Genomic DNA, 20,011 nt, shown 5'->3' with positions numbered 1-20,011 from the left:
ATAATATACTGGTTCAAAGCCAGATTTTTTTTATTTAAAATCTTATTGTTTGCCCATCAATAAATTGGGGGTATTTAATTCTGAATGATTCTGAATATAATTGTTATTGTAATTAAGTGTAAAATTATGAGTTGAAATTGCAAAGTGAAAACATGTTTTTAAAGTTTTATTTGAAAATAAACTAGAAAACGTTTGCTAAGCACTCCAAATAGTGGTCAGGGCGCCCAGCGGGATATTCCGCTAGCACACCAGCGCCGAGATTCTGAACTCTTAGCGGGCATAATTGGCAGTGCCTGCAGGGTGGGATGATTGGAGTAAGTGAGGGGGGTCTTCAAACGCTGTGTAGGGACCCTGATTATCAGATAGATAGATTCTGCCTGTGCAGAATGCATGGGTGAGTCAGGGTTCCACTAAGGGCTGCGTGCGGGTCGGAGGAGGCGTGAGCAGCGATTTACCCACCTCGACTGCAATCAGGTATCCCCCAGCAGCAGAAGACAAATTGACTATGCTAAATTGGGAGAAAATGCATAAATTTAAAAAAATAGAAAAACAAATAGTGGTCAGGTGAATCCTGTTTGCTTGAATTAATCTTCAGATGTGTCTAGAACTCAACTGGAGCCCACTTGTCGCAATTTGAATGGATTTCTAATAGTCTGGAAAGGTACACAAATGTCCAGACTATGAGAAATTCATTCAAATTGTGATAGGTCTACTATGACCCACAAAAGGAATAACTTAATGGTCAGTCTAAACAAGCTCCAAAAGTCCTGTGCAGAGAACAGATAATCATTAAGAAAAATATACAGTGGGGCCAAAAAGTATTTAGTCAGCCACTGATTGTGCAAGTTCTCCTACTTAGAAAGATGAGAGAGGTCTGTAATTTTCATCATAGGTACACTTCAACTATGAGAGACAAAATGAGGAAAAAAAATCCAAGAAATCACATTGTAGGATTTTTAAAGAATTTATTTGTAGATTATGGTGGAAAAAAAGTATTTGGTCACCCACAAACAAGCAAGATTTCTGGCTCTCACAGACCTGTAACTTCTTTTTTAAGAAGCTCTTCTGTCCTCCACTCATTACCTGTATTAATGGCACCTGTTTGACCTCATTATCTGTATAAAAGACACCTGTCCACAGCCTCAAACAGTCAGACTCCAAACTCAACCATGGCCAAGACCAAAGAGCTGTCGAAGGACACCAGGAAGAAAATTGTAGACCTGCACCAGGCTGGGAAGAGTGAATCTACAATAGGCAAGCAGGTTGGTGTGAATAAATCAACTGTGGGAGCAATTGTAAGAAAATGAAAGACATACAAGACCATTGAAAATCTCCCTCGATCTGGGTCCCCACGCAAGATCTCATCCCGTGGGGTCAAAATGATCATGAGAACGGTGAGCAAAAATCCCAGAACTACACGGAGGGACCTGATGAATGACCTCCAGAGAGCTGGGACCAAAGTAACAAAGGCTACCATCAGTAACACACTACGCCGAGAGGGACTCAAATCCTGCAGTGCCAGGCGTGTCCCCCTGCTTAAGCCAGTACATGTCCAGGCCCGTCTGAAGTTTGCCAGAGAGCATATGGATGATCCAGAAGAGGATTGGGAGAATATCATGTGGTCAGATGAAACCAAAATGGAAATTTTTGGTAAAAACTCAACTCGTCGTGTTTGGAGGAAGAAGAATGCTGAGTTGCATCCCAAGAACACCATACCTACTGTGAAGCATGGGGGTGGAAACATCATGCTTTGGGGCTGTTTTTCTGCAAAGGGGACAGGACGACTGATCCGTGTTAAGGGAAGAATGAACGGGGCCATGTATCGTGAGATTTTAAGCCAAAACCTCCTTCCATCAGTGAGAGCATTGAAGATGGAACGTGGCTGGGTCTTCCAGCATGACAATGATCCCAAACACACCGCTCGGGCAACGAAGGAGTGGCTCCGTAAAAAGCATTTCAAGGTCCTGGAGTGGCTCCAGACCTCAACCCCATAGAAAATTTGTGGAGTCCGTGTTGCCCAGCGACAGCCCCAAAACATCACTGCTCTAGAGGAGATCTGCATGGAGGAATGGGCCAAAATACCAGCTACAGTGTGTGCAAACCTGGTGAAGACTTACAGGAAACGTTTGACCTCCGTCATTGCCAACAAAGGTTATGTTACAAAGTATTGAGTTGAACTTTTGTTATTGACCAAATACTTATTTTCCACCATAATTTACAGATAAATTCTTTAAAAATCCTACAATGTGATTTCCTGGATTTTGTCTCTCATAGTTGAAGTGTACCTATGATGAAAATTACAGACCTCTCTCATCTTTCTAAGTAGGAGAACTTGCACAATCAGTGGCTGACTAAATACTTTTTGGCCCCACTGTATCCATTAATAATAATTAATAAACAGTAAAGTCTGCTAAAGTAATGGGGTTTTTATATATTGTATATTTATATACTGTAAGCAAAAACAAAACAAAAAATAATTAAAATAGAAAAAAATCATAGAAAATTTATATTTGTAGGCTATAAATAAATAAAATAAAATATTTTATGTGACAAGTAACAATCATGGTTATGCTGAAGGTGCAAGAAGGTGTTAAAGAGTTTGAGACTTGAATGAAGTAAACAGTAGATGAAGATTAAGGTGTGGAGATGTTCCCAAGGCAATTAGAAAGTAAAAGGCACTTTTACGGCTACTGCGTAGGACAGGCTTTGATACATTTGGGTTTGGACACCATTTAAGAATCAGATGTCATGCCTGATTGTTGATTCACGCTTTATTTGTTCATGTACAATCATTTTGTGTATCATGTATAAATCACTGCATCTGTATATAGTCTGCAGTTCCTCCCTTGCTTTACAAGTTAAACTGGCAAGTCCTGCTACTGTGTGCCATTGTGCTTTGGTTTGTATCTAACCACACCTAGTGCCATTTCACCACATAGCTGAATGATAGTAGGTGTGGCACAATTATAGCACTATAGGTGTACTTTACTAATATTATTGGTAGAGTTCTTTTAGTGTTGTTTAAATTACCACTACAAACCTGTAATTTTTGGAATATAACAGTAAACATGGGTGTAAACAGTCTTGACATGTCTTTAAAAACATCATCATATTTACATTCCTCTCACCCCGTTTACTGTAACAGTCTCCACTCTTCTGACTCCTAAAGGTGTTTTTAGGAACTTAAGTTAAAAAAGCATTTGTGAGTTAATGCCTGATGGTCAAACAGGGGTGTTTACATAGTTTTGGATATGTATGGTACATTTAATTGTTAGGACCAGTGATCTGTCTTGTATAAACCTACAGAAAGATAGCTCTGCAATTGGTTGTATTAAATACTGTTACAAATATTTAAATATTTACACTTTTGGTTACATTCATGACAGGAACGGTAGTTACTCATTACACAAGATTCATCAGTTCACAAGGTTATATCGAACACAGTCATGGACAATTTAGTACCTCCAATTTACCTCACTTCCATGCCTCTAGACTGTGGGAGGAAACCGGAGCACCCAGAGGAAACCCATGCAGGCACGGGGAGAACATGCAAACTCCAGACAGAAAGGACCCAGACCGCCCCACCTGGAGATCGAACCCAGGAACTTCTTGCTGTGAGGCGACAATGCTACCCGCTTAGCCACCGTGCCGCCCGGATGAAACAAGTGAACATTAATAAATAAATAAATTTGGTGTGCAGCCTAAAGCACCAGGGTCCTGATGACCAGGGTTGGATTTTTACCTCTAATTACTGCTTTCTACGTCTGCATTGTTATAATGTTTTATTTCTTGCAATAGACCGATGCCAAATTAGAGTCCTAATCCACCATGACCTTGATCCAAAATAAAGTGGCTCCTTAAGGATGACTGATTATTTAAGTTACCAAATGTGTTAAATATTTGAAAAATTATATATCAAGAAACCCTTCCTCTAAGGCATTGTGGATGAAATAACTGCTGAATAAATTATTGTTTGTTGTGAGTGTGTGTTGCCACATCAGATTTTTTATGGCTGGCATGTTGGTTTTAATTAGACAGTAAGAAGCAGATGGGCAAATGTGATGAGTCAGTCTAAAAGTAAAGCTCAACAGTCACATTGCACCTCAATGAGAAGAGCTACAAGCTAGTGAGAAGTGGCAGGTAGGTCATCAGTTCACCATGGCTGCTGGTTTTAATCCCAATAGGTAGAAGAAGAGCTTTAATGCATTTAGGGGTGTATTAAACAAACAAGCTTGTATTGCCTCAGCCATAAAAATGTTCTGGCAAGGACTGAAAGTGATTCACACTATTATAATTCTTATGTACGCATGTAGACTAACTGGTTCAGACCTAGCTTCACCTTTATAATTACAGCCTTTTTTACTGCTGGTAATTTAGCTTTTTCCATTGAACAGAACAATAGCAGAAAGTACATCTTGCTCCTGTGTTGTTTATTTCAGTGCACTGAAGTTCATAGAATTTGGGCTTATTTCTTCTGTCGGTGTTACAGACTGTTTGATTCACAGATTACTTTCACATGTATTTCAAATACAGTACAGATTAAATTGGGTGTGGTTGTACTGTATTGTATGTGGTGCAGCCTTATCCTGTTTTAGGGTCAAACATTTTTATGTTTCCTGAGGTCAGCCTTTGTAACAAAGCAAGGTAATGTCATCAGACTATACTGCTCTACGCATTTACTGAGGTCATTAAAATTATAAAGTGGTGTCCAAATCTGGATGTTTTGGAAACATCCATTGCTAACAGGTATAAAATGAACTATGTAATTCCAGCTTTGTGGAACAATTTGTAGGTTGAACAATATCAAAGTTCATTCATTCATTCATTTATTCTTTCATTAATTCATGAATTGTCTGTTTTACCACTGTTTTTTTTCTTACTTAGGGTCACGGTGGGTCTTATTCATTTGGCAAAAGACAGGAAACATCCCAGAGAGGTTGCAAGTCAATCACAGAAATTGCTAGATTGGCTGTTTTTTAGTTACCCAAGGTGTGAATAAGTGAGTGGGTTAGTGTTGCCCTGCAATGGACTAGCACCCTGTCTAGGATAAGATGTACTCTGGCCTGGCACCCATTATTTCCGGGTGGTGTTTCATGATAAAAGTGTTATTTTTTTATTGAGTTTATGAGTTTAGTACAGCCTCTACATTAAACAGACACCATCAGCTCTTTTAAATCCAACATGTTCCATAAAAAATGCAACTTTATTAACTTCCATGCCTCCAAATAGATTATCATACAAATACCATGTTAAAATTCTATTTTAATTCACAGCTCTCTTTAGGAAAGAAATGAAACTACAGAGAAAAAAACACAGAATATTTAATCATCATCCAGAGAATGAAAATAAAGAAGAAACACTTTTGAACGTTTGAAATGAAAATACCCTCTGGTAGGATTCAGTGTGAGGGAATTTCCTTTGAAGCATAGCAGGGCAAAATGTCACAAATCTGCAGTAAAATGAAAAGCTCTGAAATATATATTTACAATACAAATACACTTTACATAAATTACAAGAACCATACTCACAGAACCAAAGGCATTGAAGTAAATATTTAGATTGTAGAGAAAAGATATTGAAACAGAGGCGATACTGTACAGAACAGGTTGAATACAAATCAGAATCAAACACTTACAGAGGAAATATCAAAGCAATGTCGTCTGTTAGGCTGTAAATACGCAGGTTGATACTGTGGACACTGTGAAAGTATAGCTGTTCAAATCTTCCACAGAAGACGTACAGCATTGCAAACCAACAAGTGGCTCGTCACAGCTTAGATTAAACATGTTGTCTTCATACAACCCATAAGGCTCAGTGCATTACTAACAGGATTCTTATTTTATTTTGTGTTCAGGTTTATTGGTTTTGGATGTTTCTCTATGGTTATGGCATTGTGGTTACCTTTCAGTATGCACTTCTGCATTGTACTATATAGTAAATTAGGCACTCATTGTTATTATTGCATAACTTTGACCCTGTTCACCGTTACAAAATTATGCGACAAAAAATGTAAGAATGCCAAAGCAGGTAGTAATACTTCTTTTAAAAAAAACACTGGTTGAATGCTCCCTTCATTTATTACAGTGCAGTTAAAAAGAGCATCAGTTTTATTACGAACCAAAGCTGAACCAAACTTTTCAAAAGTTCTCAGATACTCTGATTATTAAAAGCTTTCGTAAGCGTAAATCGTTTCTTTGTCTTTGTTGATATGATAATCATATAAAATGTCCAAAAATCTACTCATCTGATACTGATATCCAAACTAACACAGCTGAGTCAAGCAAGGAATGTGAAAAATCACAGGCATGATGGTACCATACTTTATGACTATTAGTGTTGTGTCAGACACCATAAAATGTGTCAACAGAGTAGATGGGGGTCAAATCTGTATAACACCAAGTAAGCTTTTTTCTGGTAAGGAAAGATCCAAGTACAGAACAGAGAAAGTTGAAATAATGCCAAATACAGTTTAATATAAGAAAGAAAGAAAAACAAAGAAAGAAAGTAAGAATAAAAGAAATAAGTAATACCGTTGGCTTTTAAATACCGTTTAAAAAGGAACATTCATCTGACTGGGTTGCTCTTTTATTTCTTTTTTTATTGTCAGTAGGGCTGTCTTGGTTTTAATTGTTTGCTATCACGGTAGTCATTACATACTGGCAGATTGTTCACTGTAGAGCATAGACACTACATACATCTGTTTATCAGATGTATATGCAAATGTTTACCATACATCCTTGTAAAATAGCTTGACATTCATTAAGGTAGTATTTTATATTATTGTATGCCCTCTCTGTGTGTTGTCTACACTGTGTAATTGTTTTAATGGTCAAAAAATGCTGATCAAATCAATAACCAGGTCATGTCAGCACCTATGCAATCATTACAGAATAATTTATAATAAACAACACTTTCATGGTAATTTGATAACTGTGACAGCCCCACATGTATGAGACGACTGCAAATCAATGCATAAGCATGGCCTTGGCTGAGGCAGCTGCTTCTAAACACTGTGTGTGCAGTACATTTCATTAGATCATTTAATTACATTAATTATAAAGGACATAAGCATTCAAAATGACAAAATTATTATTTTTTGGCATACACAGCCTTGTTGCACACTGTGTACCAGTAGGTTAATGAAACGTCTGAATTTGTATAAAGTTAATTCCTCGTATCAAAACAACCAGTACAAAGCCCTATACTCGATATGTATTTACAGCCTGTAAAACTTGAGTAATAACTTTTACTTTCACATATATTACAACATTTTAAAATATTTTTCTACATAAAATAGCAATATGCAGATGAAGTGCACCACACTGCAGAGATTTCTCAAAAATACAGTATGAATAATACACTGGTGATTAATGTTATGTATAAGTAAAGTATTTCATAAAGACAAGGTGCAGATGATATGCTTTTGAGCTCATATACCACAGGATAGACAAATAGATACACACAAACAAAAAGAAATAGTACTTTAACGTAATACTTTAAAACAGAAAATAGAAAAGTTTGGACTTGATGGTCATGTTACTTTTCTAAAGAACACATTTCTTTTACATCATTTCACAAAACTGCATTTAACTGCATTTCTGTTTATTATGACCTGTTATTATTATTGTAAAGATGATGCCGATGTGGGAATTCGAACAGCAGTGTGTTATGAGAAAAATGTCTGTCTGAATGTGTGTACAGCTTAAGTCAATTTTGCATCCCCTTAAAATATCATAGTTGTCATGGAATTTTAATAATCTCTGTTCTTTTTTTTTTTTTTTTAATCCATATATGTTAAGTATACGTCATTTGTACATTGAGGATCTTCTGAAAATACGACAAAATCTGTTGGGTACAAAATCTGTTTACTGTCTAGCAAAGGGCTAGATGGACCACACCCATATGCCTGAGCTACAAATAAAAATAGCTGGCAATTCCTAGGCAACTTTAAGTCCCAAACAGTTGTACAAAGTAAACTGAACACTTTGCCAAGGTCTGAAACACAATCTAAATTGTTACCCAATAAACTTATGCTAAGATCAAATTAGGAAGGCTGTTAAAAAAGGTGTTGGAAGATATCTGACACTGCACACAGTCAAGCAAGCTTTACATCCCCATGGTTACAGTGGCTGCTGTGTGAGAAAGAAGGAATCTGTTCTAAAATTACCACCTTAAAGTTCGACTGAAGTTTGTTGCTGATTAAAACCAAACTAGCAGCTTCTGATTTCATTGCTATGAAGCTGACTTGACTGTAGACAGTATCACATGTGTTCCTACAACTTCTGATATATTTTTAACTGTAGATTTTCTCATATTTTCTAGACCCACAATAGAACAAAAGAAGAACAGTTAAGGAAATCATTGAATTCCTTAGACTGCCATGACATATGTGTCTTTTATAAGTGTATGTAAGCTGTTAAATTCAACTATCTGTGTGTATGTATGTTGTATCACTGAGGCTTGTACTGGCCATTTGAAAGTGCATCATTGAGAGCAGCAGAGAGCTTCAGAGTAACTTAAATAAAACTGTAATCAGAAGCTACTCTTTAGCATCTATAATCTGACAACAGTTCTGATGTACAATAGAGACTGTAACACTGTATATAAAAAGGCTCTGTTTGGGATTATTAAGCAAAACTGTGATATTCTTGATATTCTCGTCCTCTAATATTTATCTAAGGCAATCAAAGACGAGACACCCACTAGCAGTTCGTTATAAATGCTAATCTACTTCCTGTTTATGTCTCTGAATACTCACAAGCAGACCAATGAAACAATGTGTATATTGTATATGTATAAAACCTTAAAAAAAAGTCATAAATTGTCTTTAATGTCTTTACTGACTTTTATTATTTCTAACTTAGTCTATTTACTCCATCTAGTGGAGTCTTTGTATTCATACAAGTAACCCAAATATTGAACTGCTCCTCATGGTCATGTTCCAGCGACACCCAGAAGCACTGTATTAGGACAGGGATACAACCAGGATTGTACACCAATCCATCAAAAGCACCACTTATTTACAACTAGGGGAAATAAACAGCAGCCAGTTTACCTTCTGCATGTTTTGGGAGGTAAGAGGGAACCAGAGTAAACAGAGTACCCATGCAGACAACATGCAAAACTCCTACAGACTATGAACGTAGGCAAGGTTTGAACCCAGATTTTCGAAGCCCATGTTGCTGTGTGGCACACAATCCAATAAAGCTTTATTTACTTCATTCAAAGTACCCCTAAACTGGATTTTTTAATAGTAAATGTTTTATGGCTGATAACAATAATGTAGATTAGCATTTGGGGAGGTCTGTGAATTGTTCCTTTTAAATCAGAGATGTGTCTTGTATTTTAAGTAATAAACAATTTAAGAAGCTTGACTTTTAGCTTAAACAATGACGTTACTGTATATGCTTCATGACTTTACTATAACTACATCCAATATTTAGGGTTTTAGAGTACAGGAAGGTCTCTGGAATCTTGCAAGCTATTTTATTAGCAGCTAGCTGTAGGAGTGCTAGATTAAATAATGGGTTATTGTGGTATATTTGTAAATTTGTATATTTTAAAGGTCAAATACTTAAATCAAGGACTGAGGGGCCTACAATTGTTTATTGGCTAATCATTGGTCTTTTAGTGTTGACCCTACACAAGCAACTACACAAGTAACTGGTCTGGTTTGCCAGTCTATCTGTAAGATGACCAAACACCATTAGGACCATTAATGGGTCTTATGGACCTGCATTGCATATAGTCAGCACCCAACTGGGCTCAATTTATCAATGTTCATACAGGCCCCATCTTAGTTATTAAATAGGATTTGCTGTCCACAGTTTATTTGCTGGGAATCTTGTCAGCTGACCTGCTATTTGGATAATTAAAACAAAAGGCTGCATCCTAAATCACATACTATTTAGTACAGGTGTATGTTGTTTGAGACACAGCCCTTCTGTTAGTCACTCTAAATAAAAGGGACTGCCTACTGTAAATATAAATGTACATTTAAAAGATTGACTAATTGCAGAAATCAGTAATGATATATCAATACAGTTTAAGACTTTTATTCTGAAACTCTACTCGTGTTTACATGTGATGCTAACAAATGCTATTTAGTTTAAGGGTACTTTAAATAAAAAAAAAGTTTACTTAAATGTCCCATGGAGATAGTGTACATGATCTGTAGGGTGCATGAGGGTTTACGCCAAAGCACAAAACAAAACAGTCAAGTCTAACTTCTTTTGCTCCTCAGGTGGTGGAGGAGCTGTAGTGCTTGCCCGCCACCACTGAGATCTCAAAGGCTCAAGTTTGAATCTCAATTGTGCTGTCAATGTGGCCAGGCATCTAACAGGCACACCCCAACAGGCTGTGTCTGAGGGATAAGGGTTGACAAAGTTTCTCACTGCTGCTGCAAATGGGCAATAATGTGACTGCAGTGCAATGAGGTTCTATTAGACTGCGCCCATGGCAGGCAAAACAAAAGCATGACACGACTGAAGGTGTGCCGTACGGGACTAGACTAGACTAGTGTGGTCAGTGCGGGGGTGGTGCAAGCAGCTAGACTGGGAGTAAAATGCAAAAATAGAATTTTTTCTGAACAACCGAAATGTAGAGCTATGAATTTATTTGAAAGATACAAAATTCTGTAGGATAGAAAAAACAAGTGGCACTGGTAGAAATCCAAGATCTGTTCACAATTTGAAAGCCCTCCGTCTGTGAAGTAGGGGGCTGCATGAGACCATGTCTTTGTCCTGTCACTCGTTAGTTAATGTATTGCTCTTTTGTCATATTTCAGGAACACAGAAATCTGACCACATTATTGAACTTTATGTTATCCAGTTAAAATCAGTTGTGGTCAGGGTTTTGTCCAAGCTTTACATTGTTTAGGATAGATGCTTTGTCATTTCACTGTTTGGAATTGTTGGAATTGTGTAGAACTGCACTTGCTCATCTGGCTGAATTAATAAACAATGCAACATTAACAGTTTATGGCCTGTTTAATTATTGTTAAAGCTATGTGTACCCCAAAGACCTGTGCTTTATAACCCAGTTTTAGTGTGAAATCATCCCCAAAATGGTACTACATACATGTTGTGAATGATATCCAACCATCAATGACTCTGGGTCTCTTCTCTAATGCCAGGAACTGAATCCTTACCCTGATCAGGTGTGCTTATGTAAGAAGACAAAACATTTCTTTTTTCGAGAAAGCAGGTAACTTGACCAGACCTGCTCCACTTTCAAGTCTAGATTATCATTAATGTTGAAGGTGTGTATGCTCCGTTCAGTTCTCCACTTCTTCACATTTTTGTCAAGGACAAAATGAAGCAAATGTTTCAAATGAAAACAAAACAAAACAATGATGGAAAGACTGTACAGACGACCTGACAAATGGGCTTCAGACCATCTCCACCATCAGCCAAAGCCTGAAGAGCAATCCTGTTCAATCCTCAGACAGACCCTGTTAGGCTCTATCAACACTTTAGGTCCACTGTGCGTCCTTTAAACTTTCCTTATTTCTTTCCCTAGGCCCAAAGTGAATACAACTTTGTCCAGCCCAGCTGAACAAGCACAAGGGGAAGACCCAGCTCCCCCAGCATATATGTGCACATGGTGTGAATGGGTGAGAGAGTATATAAGGTGGTCGTCACTCAGACCAGCATGTGTCTGCGCCGATGCAGGGCCAGGTGGTCCGAGCGTGAGAAGCTGCGGTCGCAGTCCGTACACTTGAAGGGCTTCACACCTGTATGTTTCCGATAATGCCGCGTCAACTCATCTGAGCGAGCAAACTTCCACGTGCAGCCGTCCCAGGTGCACTTGTACGGCTTCTCACCTGCATAAAAAGATTAGACCATATTTAAATACAGCATTTTCTCCATATATGCCAAATTATTTTTAAACAGCAGACATTTTGGCATGTTTAATAGCTGTATTTTAAGAAACCACATAGCATACCCTGCTAATTTGGGTGGGTTTAATCGTATATGTAATTTTATATCACAGTAATAAGGTTAGCTGTATTAACCAAACCATAGCCACCAAATATGTGGCAATATTACCCACCCCTACATGCACATGCTATAAAATTGAAACACATCACCTGCATAAACAACTAAATCATGTGTTGCTTAGCAATAAGTGACCATGTCAAACAAGGTCTAAATAATAGTAGAAATTATCACATGCATTTTCATGTGACTGACCTGTGTGTGTCCTCCGATGTGCTTTCAGGTGGGAGCTCTTGGTGTAAACCTTATTGCAGCCCTCAAAATCACACCTGTGGATGCGCCTCTTCTTTGAATCTGGAGACTCGGATCGCCGTGGCCGTCTCAGGCTCTCAATACTGAATGGTGACATGGAACTGTGGCATAAAAATAAACAATCAAGGCTTGTACAGAAACTAATTTAATGCTATATGCAGACCTATAGGCAGAGTTTCTGTTCTATTCTTGTGGTTGTCTGTCTGACTTTTCCACTCTACTGTTTTGCTTTAGGTTAGGCTTTAGTTTGATTTGGTTTATTTATCAAGTTATTCAAGCAATGTGAATTGTCCTTTAATTTATTTTTGCCTGTGTTTAAGCTACAGTAATGTTCTGTATTGGTTAAATCTCATGCAATTGGGTTCATTCCTAGTATTTACTCAGATGAGAGGTTACACAGGCCCCTGTTATGACGCAGTCAACACCCCATGTCACATTAGTATTTTAACGATTTAAAAATTGATATGTTTTTATTTTCACATGCAAAAACAAAGTGAAATAGGGTGCTCACGTTTTACAATGCTATACCCAAACCTGCAGCTTAGTTGTAAAGCATGGTGGAGGTAGCATAGTGCATTAAACCCTTGACATTCTAGAACGTTCTGTACTGCACACATTCGTGACAGTTTCACCAGACACTCACACAGTCTCACAGTGCATCCCACTTGTTTACACCATATGGAGTTGTTTTTGTGCTGTTTTATCTGTTGAAACTGAAGTTTTTATTTTGTTTGCACAACCCCATCATACATTCCACTTCATATTTACACTTTGTCTTTGAAATAAAATTTAGATCTGCTAAGAACAGACAACGTGTGTGTGTGTCCTGTCTTTCTGATCTCCTGGAGCCAGAGCAGAGGAACCACGATGGACCAAAACACAGAACTTAGTAATCAGCTGTGAACCTAATACTGGGTCATGATCTAAAGAGGGCTGTGCAAGTGATATATCATAGAATAATCTAGCAGGGCCAGATTTGTCACAGAAAAATATCAAAGCCAACAGAATCTGGTTGGGAAATTTTGGCAACAAGAGAAACTAGCACAGTTTAAATTTTGTAAGCCAATGTTACCTTATTAAGACAGCAATTAAATAACATTTACATTTTTGCCATTTAGCAGACACCTTTATCCAAAGCGACTTACATTACAATTACAGTATACAGTCTGAACAATTGAGGGTTAAGGGCCTTGTTCAAGGGCCCAACAGCAGCGACCTGGTAGTGGTGGGGCTTGAACCACAACCAGTGACCTTCTTAATGCTAGTTCAGTACTTTAACCACTAGGCTACGACTTGCTCAACACTTGCAGTCAAGAGAGGCTGTGTCCCAAATAACACACAGCACTTTTTACTATTGCATTATGTATTGTATGGTTAAACACTATGTGGCAAACAAGGTGCAGTTTGGGAGGCAGTCAGAAAATGACTTGTCAATAATGTTTGCATAACTGAAAATCACCAGATGAGGTCTCACAAGTAAGAAGAACAATGTAGAATCTCTAATGAAGAAATCTCTGAAGAATAAGAGGTTTGTGTGTATTATGGATTTTTATAAACATTCTAAATGTAGTTGTGGTTCATTTCAGTTTTAAAAATACAAGCCTAAAAGTCTGATTAGCAACCAGAAAGTTAGCTGTTATCTCTGTGGCTTTCAATTAAACAAAAAAGCATTTTCTTGATGAACCACTGGATGGCGCTCTATCACTGGTACATTTTAGCTAAGCTGAACTTGTACACAGGCAAGCCTGATCATTTTCTCTCAAACCAACCACCAAGTTCTGAGTTCAGATCTTTTTTGTTTGTTTTCTGTGCTGTTTGCATGAATGCTGCTTTAGTCTAACTGTTCATGTCAAATCAATAATTTATGGCCTGACATCTCTTAAGGATAAAAACTGGGTGTTTTACTCTCTCTCTCTCTCTCTCTCTCTCTCTCTCTCTCTCTCTCTCTGTGTGTGTGTGTGTGTGTGTGTGTGTGTGTGTGTGTGTGTGTGTGTGTGTGTGTGTGTGTGTGTGTGTGTAAAATAGCTCTAGGGTAATGGAATACTGATAGTATAGAAGAGTGCCAGGCTGCTTTCAACACGCAATAAGAGATGGTAGCTGAGGGCTTGCGTGGGTTGCGGTGTATACCAGCCAGTATGCCGAGCACAAAAGGATCACAGATCGGAGCTATGTCACATTGAATTAAAAGTGGAATAAAAGCTTTGCATTAAAGCTGTACAAAGGGGACTGTAAAAGCAAAAAAAAAATAATGTAGCTGTCCATTCTTCCTCGCTTTCACTCCATGCATGAAGATTGGCATGGCCTGGCCAGCCAAGAGAGATTGTGGAAGGGGGAAAGGAGGGGGGTACACATTACTTCTCATCCACTGCCTCCACCACACGCAGTCCACTTCCTGTTTCTAGCCTGCTCTAGGGGTCACCTGTTGGTGTTGGAATGTGGCCAGGCTGAGGCCTAGCGGAAATGAGCCAATGTGTCAGAAATGAAGCTGAACTCCAGCTCCCCTCTGCCCTGCCCAGAATGGAGGGAGACAGAAGAAACAGCCTGATAAAAATAAAACAATTAATGCTAGGAGAGTAGGAAGGAAGAGTGAGACAGAAAAAAGGTTTTCTTTGGTCCTAAACCATCCTGCAACACATTTTACCAGTTTAAAATGTAGTATAATATATCCTAGAAGGAAGTGTTGAATCTTGTTCCACTATCAAAACAATGTAAAATATAAAACTATATATATGGTATATAAAGAAGGTGGCCAAGATTTCAGAAATGGGTAAGAATATACACCGACTAGGCATAACATTGTGACCACTGACAGGTGAAGTGAATAACACTGATTATCTCTTCATCACGGCATCTGTCAGTGGGTGGGATATATTAGGCAGCAAGTGAACATTTTATCCTCAATGTTGATGTGTTAGAAGCAGGAAAAATGGGCACAATGTCTTGTGGGGTGTTCTCGGTCTGCAGTGGTCAGTATCTATCAAAAGTGGTCCAAGGAAGGAACAGTGGTAAACCGGCGACAGGGTCATGGGCAGCCAAGGCCCACTGATGCACATGGGGAGCGAAAGCTGGCCCATGTGGTCTGATCCAACAGACGAGCTACTGTAGCTCAGATTGCTGAAGAGTTTAATGCTGGTTCTGATAGAAAGGTGTCAGAATACACAGTGCATCACAGTTGCAGGACTGTTTTGGCAGCAAAAGAGGGGCCAACACAATATTAGGACGGTGGTCATATTATGCCTGGTCGGTGTATTCATTTCAATAAGCTAATAAGAAGTACCAGCCACAGTTTAAATCCAGAACAGCTATAAAGAAGGTGAAATCCACTGCACTGTCTGAGCTCCAGAAGTTCTCAAAAAGATGTTCACATAAAAAAGTTCCCATAAAACAATGTTTTAATCTCTCAAACAGAATAATACTGGCATTCTGTATGGGAGCTTTATCACCATGCATGGACACCTGGTCAACAACAAAAAGTTGTTTTATGGGGCACCAGGTCTTTTAAAACTGTTTAATATTTGTTAGATATTTTATAACCACACAAATCAATCGATTTTTAATACATTCCCCACCATACCTAAGCAGAGATTATGGCTTGAAGGCATCTTTTGGCTTTTTAAAATGGCTTTTATAAGTCTGAAATATGGTTGCATTTGACTCATCAGACCATATTATTGTTCCATTGCTCAAGAGTCCAGGTTTTGTTCTCCTTACCCCAGTTATACTTCTCTACGCATTAAATACAAAATACAATACTTAAATACAAAAGGTTTCCAAATAGCAGCCCTGCCATGCAACCACTTTTCCTCTTTGCTGGCTAAAATTACTATGCCATAATATTTAACCCTTCCTATCTAACTTTCTCCTTTTTTAAATGTTATTCTAATTTTCGACTGAGTCGAAAAGCCCATTACTTAGCCTAAACAAGTCGAGCTTTTTTTATGTTGTGTGGTTCTGTGATTTGGCCCAACAACTGCATGAGACTATCAAACACAATCCTTGTTTTATAAGCCATGCATAGTGCAGAACACATTAAAGACAAAATAAGCTTTGTTAGAGAGTGCTGATATTATGATGTTAAAATTATATTTGCAGGACCTTTTAATGACACTAACATTTTGCTAGCTGGATAGCAATATATGTTTTAAACACTGTCTTAAATTACACTTCCATTTCAGAAACAAAAACCTTCCTTATATATATACTGTATATTAATATTTGCTCTGTGACCATCAGTCAACTCTAATTGATAACCTTTCTTGTCTAAATGAATTCCAATAGCGGTAGAACAGGAAGGAAGCTGTAACAGAATGAAGTATGAACTCCTGTGAAGCTCCCGTGAAGAAGTGTTGTGCACTAAGGGAAGTCAGGCAGTGACAGTGAGAATTTACAGTGGAAAGATTTTTAGTGGTGAGCTCTTGCAGGATGTTTACAGTCTGACTTTGCTCCAGGGGACACCATAAGAATCACTTCTATAATGTTAAGCAGACCGACTCAGACACCTTCCCCACATCTACAAAGCCCAGACTGATGATGGTGTTAATGGCTTTGTGTGGCGGACAGCCAACATTTGTGGGAATGGTGCTGCAATCTGTGTCAAACAGGTCTGAATCGGTCTTTGTTTCTTTGTCTCAACTGAGTTTTTCAATCAAAACGATCAAAAAGGACTTTTAAAGGTTGTAATAAACCAGTGTCTTTCAGAAACAACTCAAATAGCAACAGTGTTGGGCTTAACATGTAACTATGCAGTTTTTAACTGTGAAAAAGCCCACTTACCATAGAAATATGTTCAGTTTTAGAACCATAATGCTGCTAGATGGTTAAGGCTCTTGGATTTTTGTCATGTATTAATTAATTATTAATTTAATTAATTATTTAAATATTATAGAAATATTGATAGGTTTGATGCTTCATCCAGTCTAAAAAATTATCTCAGGATGTTCTGAGCTATTTAAGCAGGAAATTCTAACTAGCTATTCAAATGGCAAATACAAAGTTATATGAGGACAAACATGGCATGTGTGACAGGTGGGGTGTGGTTTAGCTCAAGGTTGCAACGAGAGGGAGGCGAATGGGGAATGAATTGGAGGATTGACTAGTGGTAACACCTGTGGGAAGGTAATTAACCTGTATATTTAAACTCCGTTTGTTCCGCATTCAGGTTCTTCCTTTTGTGAGTGCAGAAGGGAGAATGAGGGAGAATGTTGTCCATTTGTGTGAAAATAATGTCTGTGGTGTCTAGTTGGGGCTTGGTGCCCTGTGCAAAGGTGGTAAACAAGTGAGATGAAAAGTGGGAATGCAAGTGGAAGTAATCATGAACATGAAACACTTTTTGTAGCATTGCCTTAAACCCAAGCTTTTATGTCTATGGCGTTTAGCAATGGGGTCTTCACAATGCAAGCAATTGAGGGTTGAGCGCCTTACTCGGGGATGCATTAGTGGCAGTTTGGCAGTGGTGCCACTTGAACCAGCAACCTTCACATCTGTAGTCCAGTATTTTAACAGCTGAACTAACTAATAAGCCTAATCTTTGACCTAATCTTCCAGGTAGAAAAAAGCAGATATAAAAAGAAATGTAAAAATAAAGTCATCTTAATTAGTGAAATACTGATAAATCCTACTTGCATAAAACAAATGGTCTATCAGTGCAAGATGATAAAGAAAAAAAAACAGGTTTAAAGCACTTTATTTATTCAGATTATTTTACATGAACTATGCTGTTTTTGTTAATTATATTTGATAGTTAACTTATTTTTTTTTTTAGGTACTGAACTATTGATCAAAAAAGTTAAGGGATGAAGCCCCACAACCGCCAGCTTCAACTGTTCACCCTTGAGCAAGGTCTGTTTTCGTGTGGGCCTTTTTGACATTTGTCAGAAAGTGCAAGCCACACTAATGTTAGTGTACTGCTTTGTCATGGATTTAGTACAGTACATTGTGAATTGAAACACAGCCATGGATGCTTGTAAACTACCAGATATCTGTATACTGACTATAAGCACTAAAATGCTATATAAGTCTGTTAAATATGCATAACTCTTCCAAAAAATATGATTTTATAGTATAATCTGTTATGTGATTTATTGTCTGATGTTGCAGGGATGAAATATAATCTCTTTTAGATGGATAATGATCTGCCAACAGATACTTCTCACTGAAATTAATGGCAGCAGTGCATTTTTGATAAATGGCCACAGCAGTCATGTGAGCGTGGCTCAACCTCCAAATGCTTGGACTTTATCTGGACTAATTTAAGAGAATAAATCGGTAGCGGGGGGAGTGTGGTTTTCAGCTAGAAAACTGCACTTTTGGAAATGGTTTTAAGTTTTAAACTGTCAATGGCAAGACCTTAAAGCAGCAGTTTTCAACTGTTCCTGGCAGATATGTACAGGTTATGTAGAAATTGTAAAAAAAAAAATATATATATATATATATATATATATATACAGTATATACAACCCCTGGCAAAAATTATGGAATCACCACTCTTGGAAGATGTTCTTTCAATTGTTTAATTTTGTAGAAAAAAAATTAATCACAGACATGCCACAAAACTGTCATTTCTCAAACTGTCAACCCTCTGGCATTAAGAAACAATAAAAAAAGAAACAAATATAATAGTTGTGGTCAGTCACAATTGCTTTTTTTAGATCAAGTAGAGGAAAAAAATATGGAATCACTCAAATCTGAGGAAAAAATTATGGAATCATTAGAAAACACTGCACCATTATTACTTTGCTGCACCACCTCTGGCTTTTATAATGGTTTAAACTCTCTGAGGCATGGAGTTAACTAATGACAAACAGTATTCTTCATCAATCTGCCTTCAACTGTCTCTTGCTGTTGCCAGATCAGCTTTGCAGGTTGGAACCTTGTCATTGACCATTTTCTTCAATTTCCACCAGAAATTTTCAAATGGATTGAGATCCGGACTATTTGCAGGCCATGCCATTGACATTATATGTTTTCTTGAAGGAAAGTTTTCACGTCCTTTGCCCTATGGCAAGATGCATTATCATCTTGAAAAATGAAGTCATCATCACCAAACATCCTTTCAACTGATGGAATAAGAAAAGCGTCCAAAATTTCAATGTGGACTTTGGCATTTATTGAAGACCATCTCCCCTGTGCCTTTACCCGGCATGCAGGCCCATATCATCAACAACTGTGGAAATTAACATGTTTTCTTTAGGCAGTTATCTTCATAAATTTCATTGGACAGACACCAAACAAAAGTTCCAGCATCATCACCTTGCCCAATGCAGATTCGCGATTCATCACTGAAGATCACTTTTATCCAGTCACCCACAGTCCACGATTGCTTTTCTTTAGCCTACTTTAACCTTGTTCTATTCTTTTTAGGTGTTAATGATGGCTTTTGTTTGGCTTTTCTGTATGTAAATCCCATTTCTTTTAGGTGATTTCTTACAGTTCAGTCACAGACATTGACTCCACTTTCCAGCCACTTGTTTCTCATTTGTTTTGTTGTGCATTTTCTGTTTTCAAGACATATTGCTTTAAGTTTTCTATCTTGATGCTTTGATGTCTTACTTGGTCTACCACTATGCTTCCCTTTTACAACCTTCCCATTTTGTTTGTACTTGGTCCAGATTTTAAACACAGCTTACTGGGAACAACCAACATCTTTTGCGACATTCCACAATGATTTATCTTCTTGAAGGAGTTTTATAATCCTCTCATTTGTTTCAACTGACATATCTTGTGTTGGAACCATGATTCATGACAATCTGCTTTGTGCAACA

The 20,011-nt window shown here is 37.8% G+C and overlaps 1 protein-coding gene across 1 annotated transcript in view; it reads right to left on the bottom strand.

The window, feature by feature from the left end:
• Window positions 1–5,184: 5,184 nt before the first annotated feature.
• klf12b (Kruppel like factor 12b) overlaps window positions 5,185–20,011 on the bottom strand; it is a 57,431-nt gene continuing 42,604 nt past the window's right edge. The window contains exons 5-6 of the mRNA XM_063005794.1: window positions 12,195–12,352; window positions 5,185–11,824 (exon numbers count right to left, since the gene is read on the bottom strand). Coding sequence (XP_062861864.1) covers window positions 11,643–11,824; window positions 12,195–12,352 — 340 coding nt within the window. The 3' untranslated portion in view covers window positions 5,185–11,642. The remainder of the gene's footprint in view (window positions 11,825–12,194; window positions 12,353–20,011) is intronic.

Source organism: Trichomycterus rosablanca, chromosome 12 (assembly GCF_030014385.1).
Source record: "Trichomycterus rosablanca isolate fTriRos1 chromosome 12, fTriRos1.hap1, whole genome shotgun sequence".
Classification (NCBI taxonomy): domain Eukaryota; kingdom Metazoa; phylum Chordata; class Actinopteri; order Siluriformes; family Trichomycteridae; genus Trichomycterus; species Trichomycterus rosablanca.
This window is presented reverse-complemented; position numbering and strand designations above follow the sequence as displayed.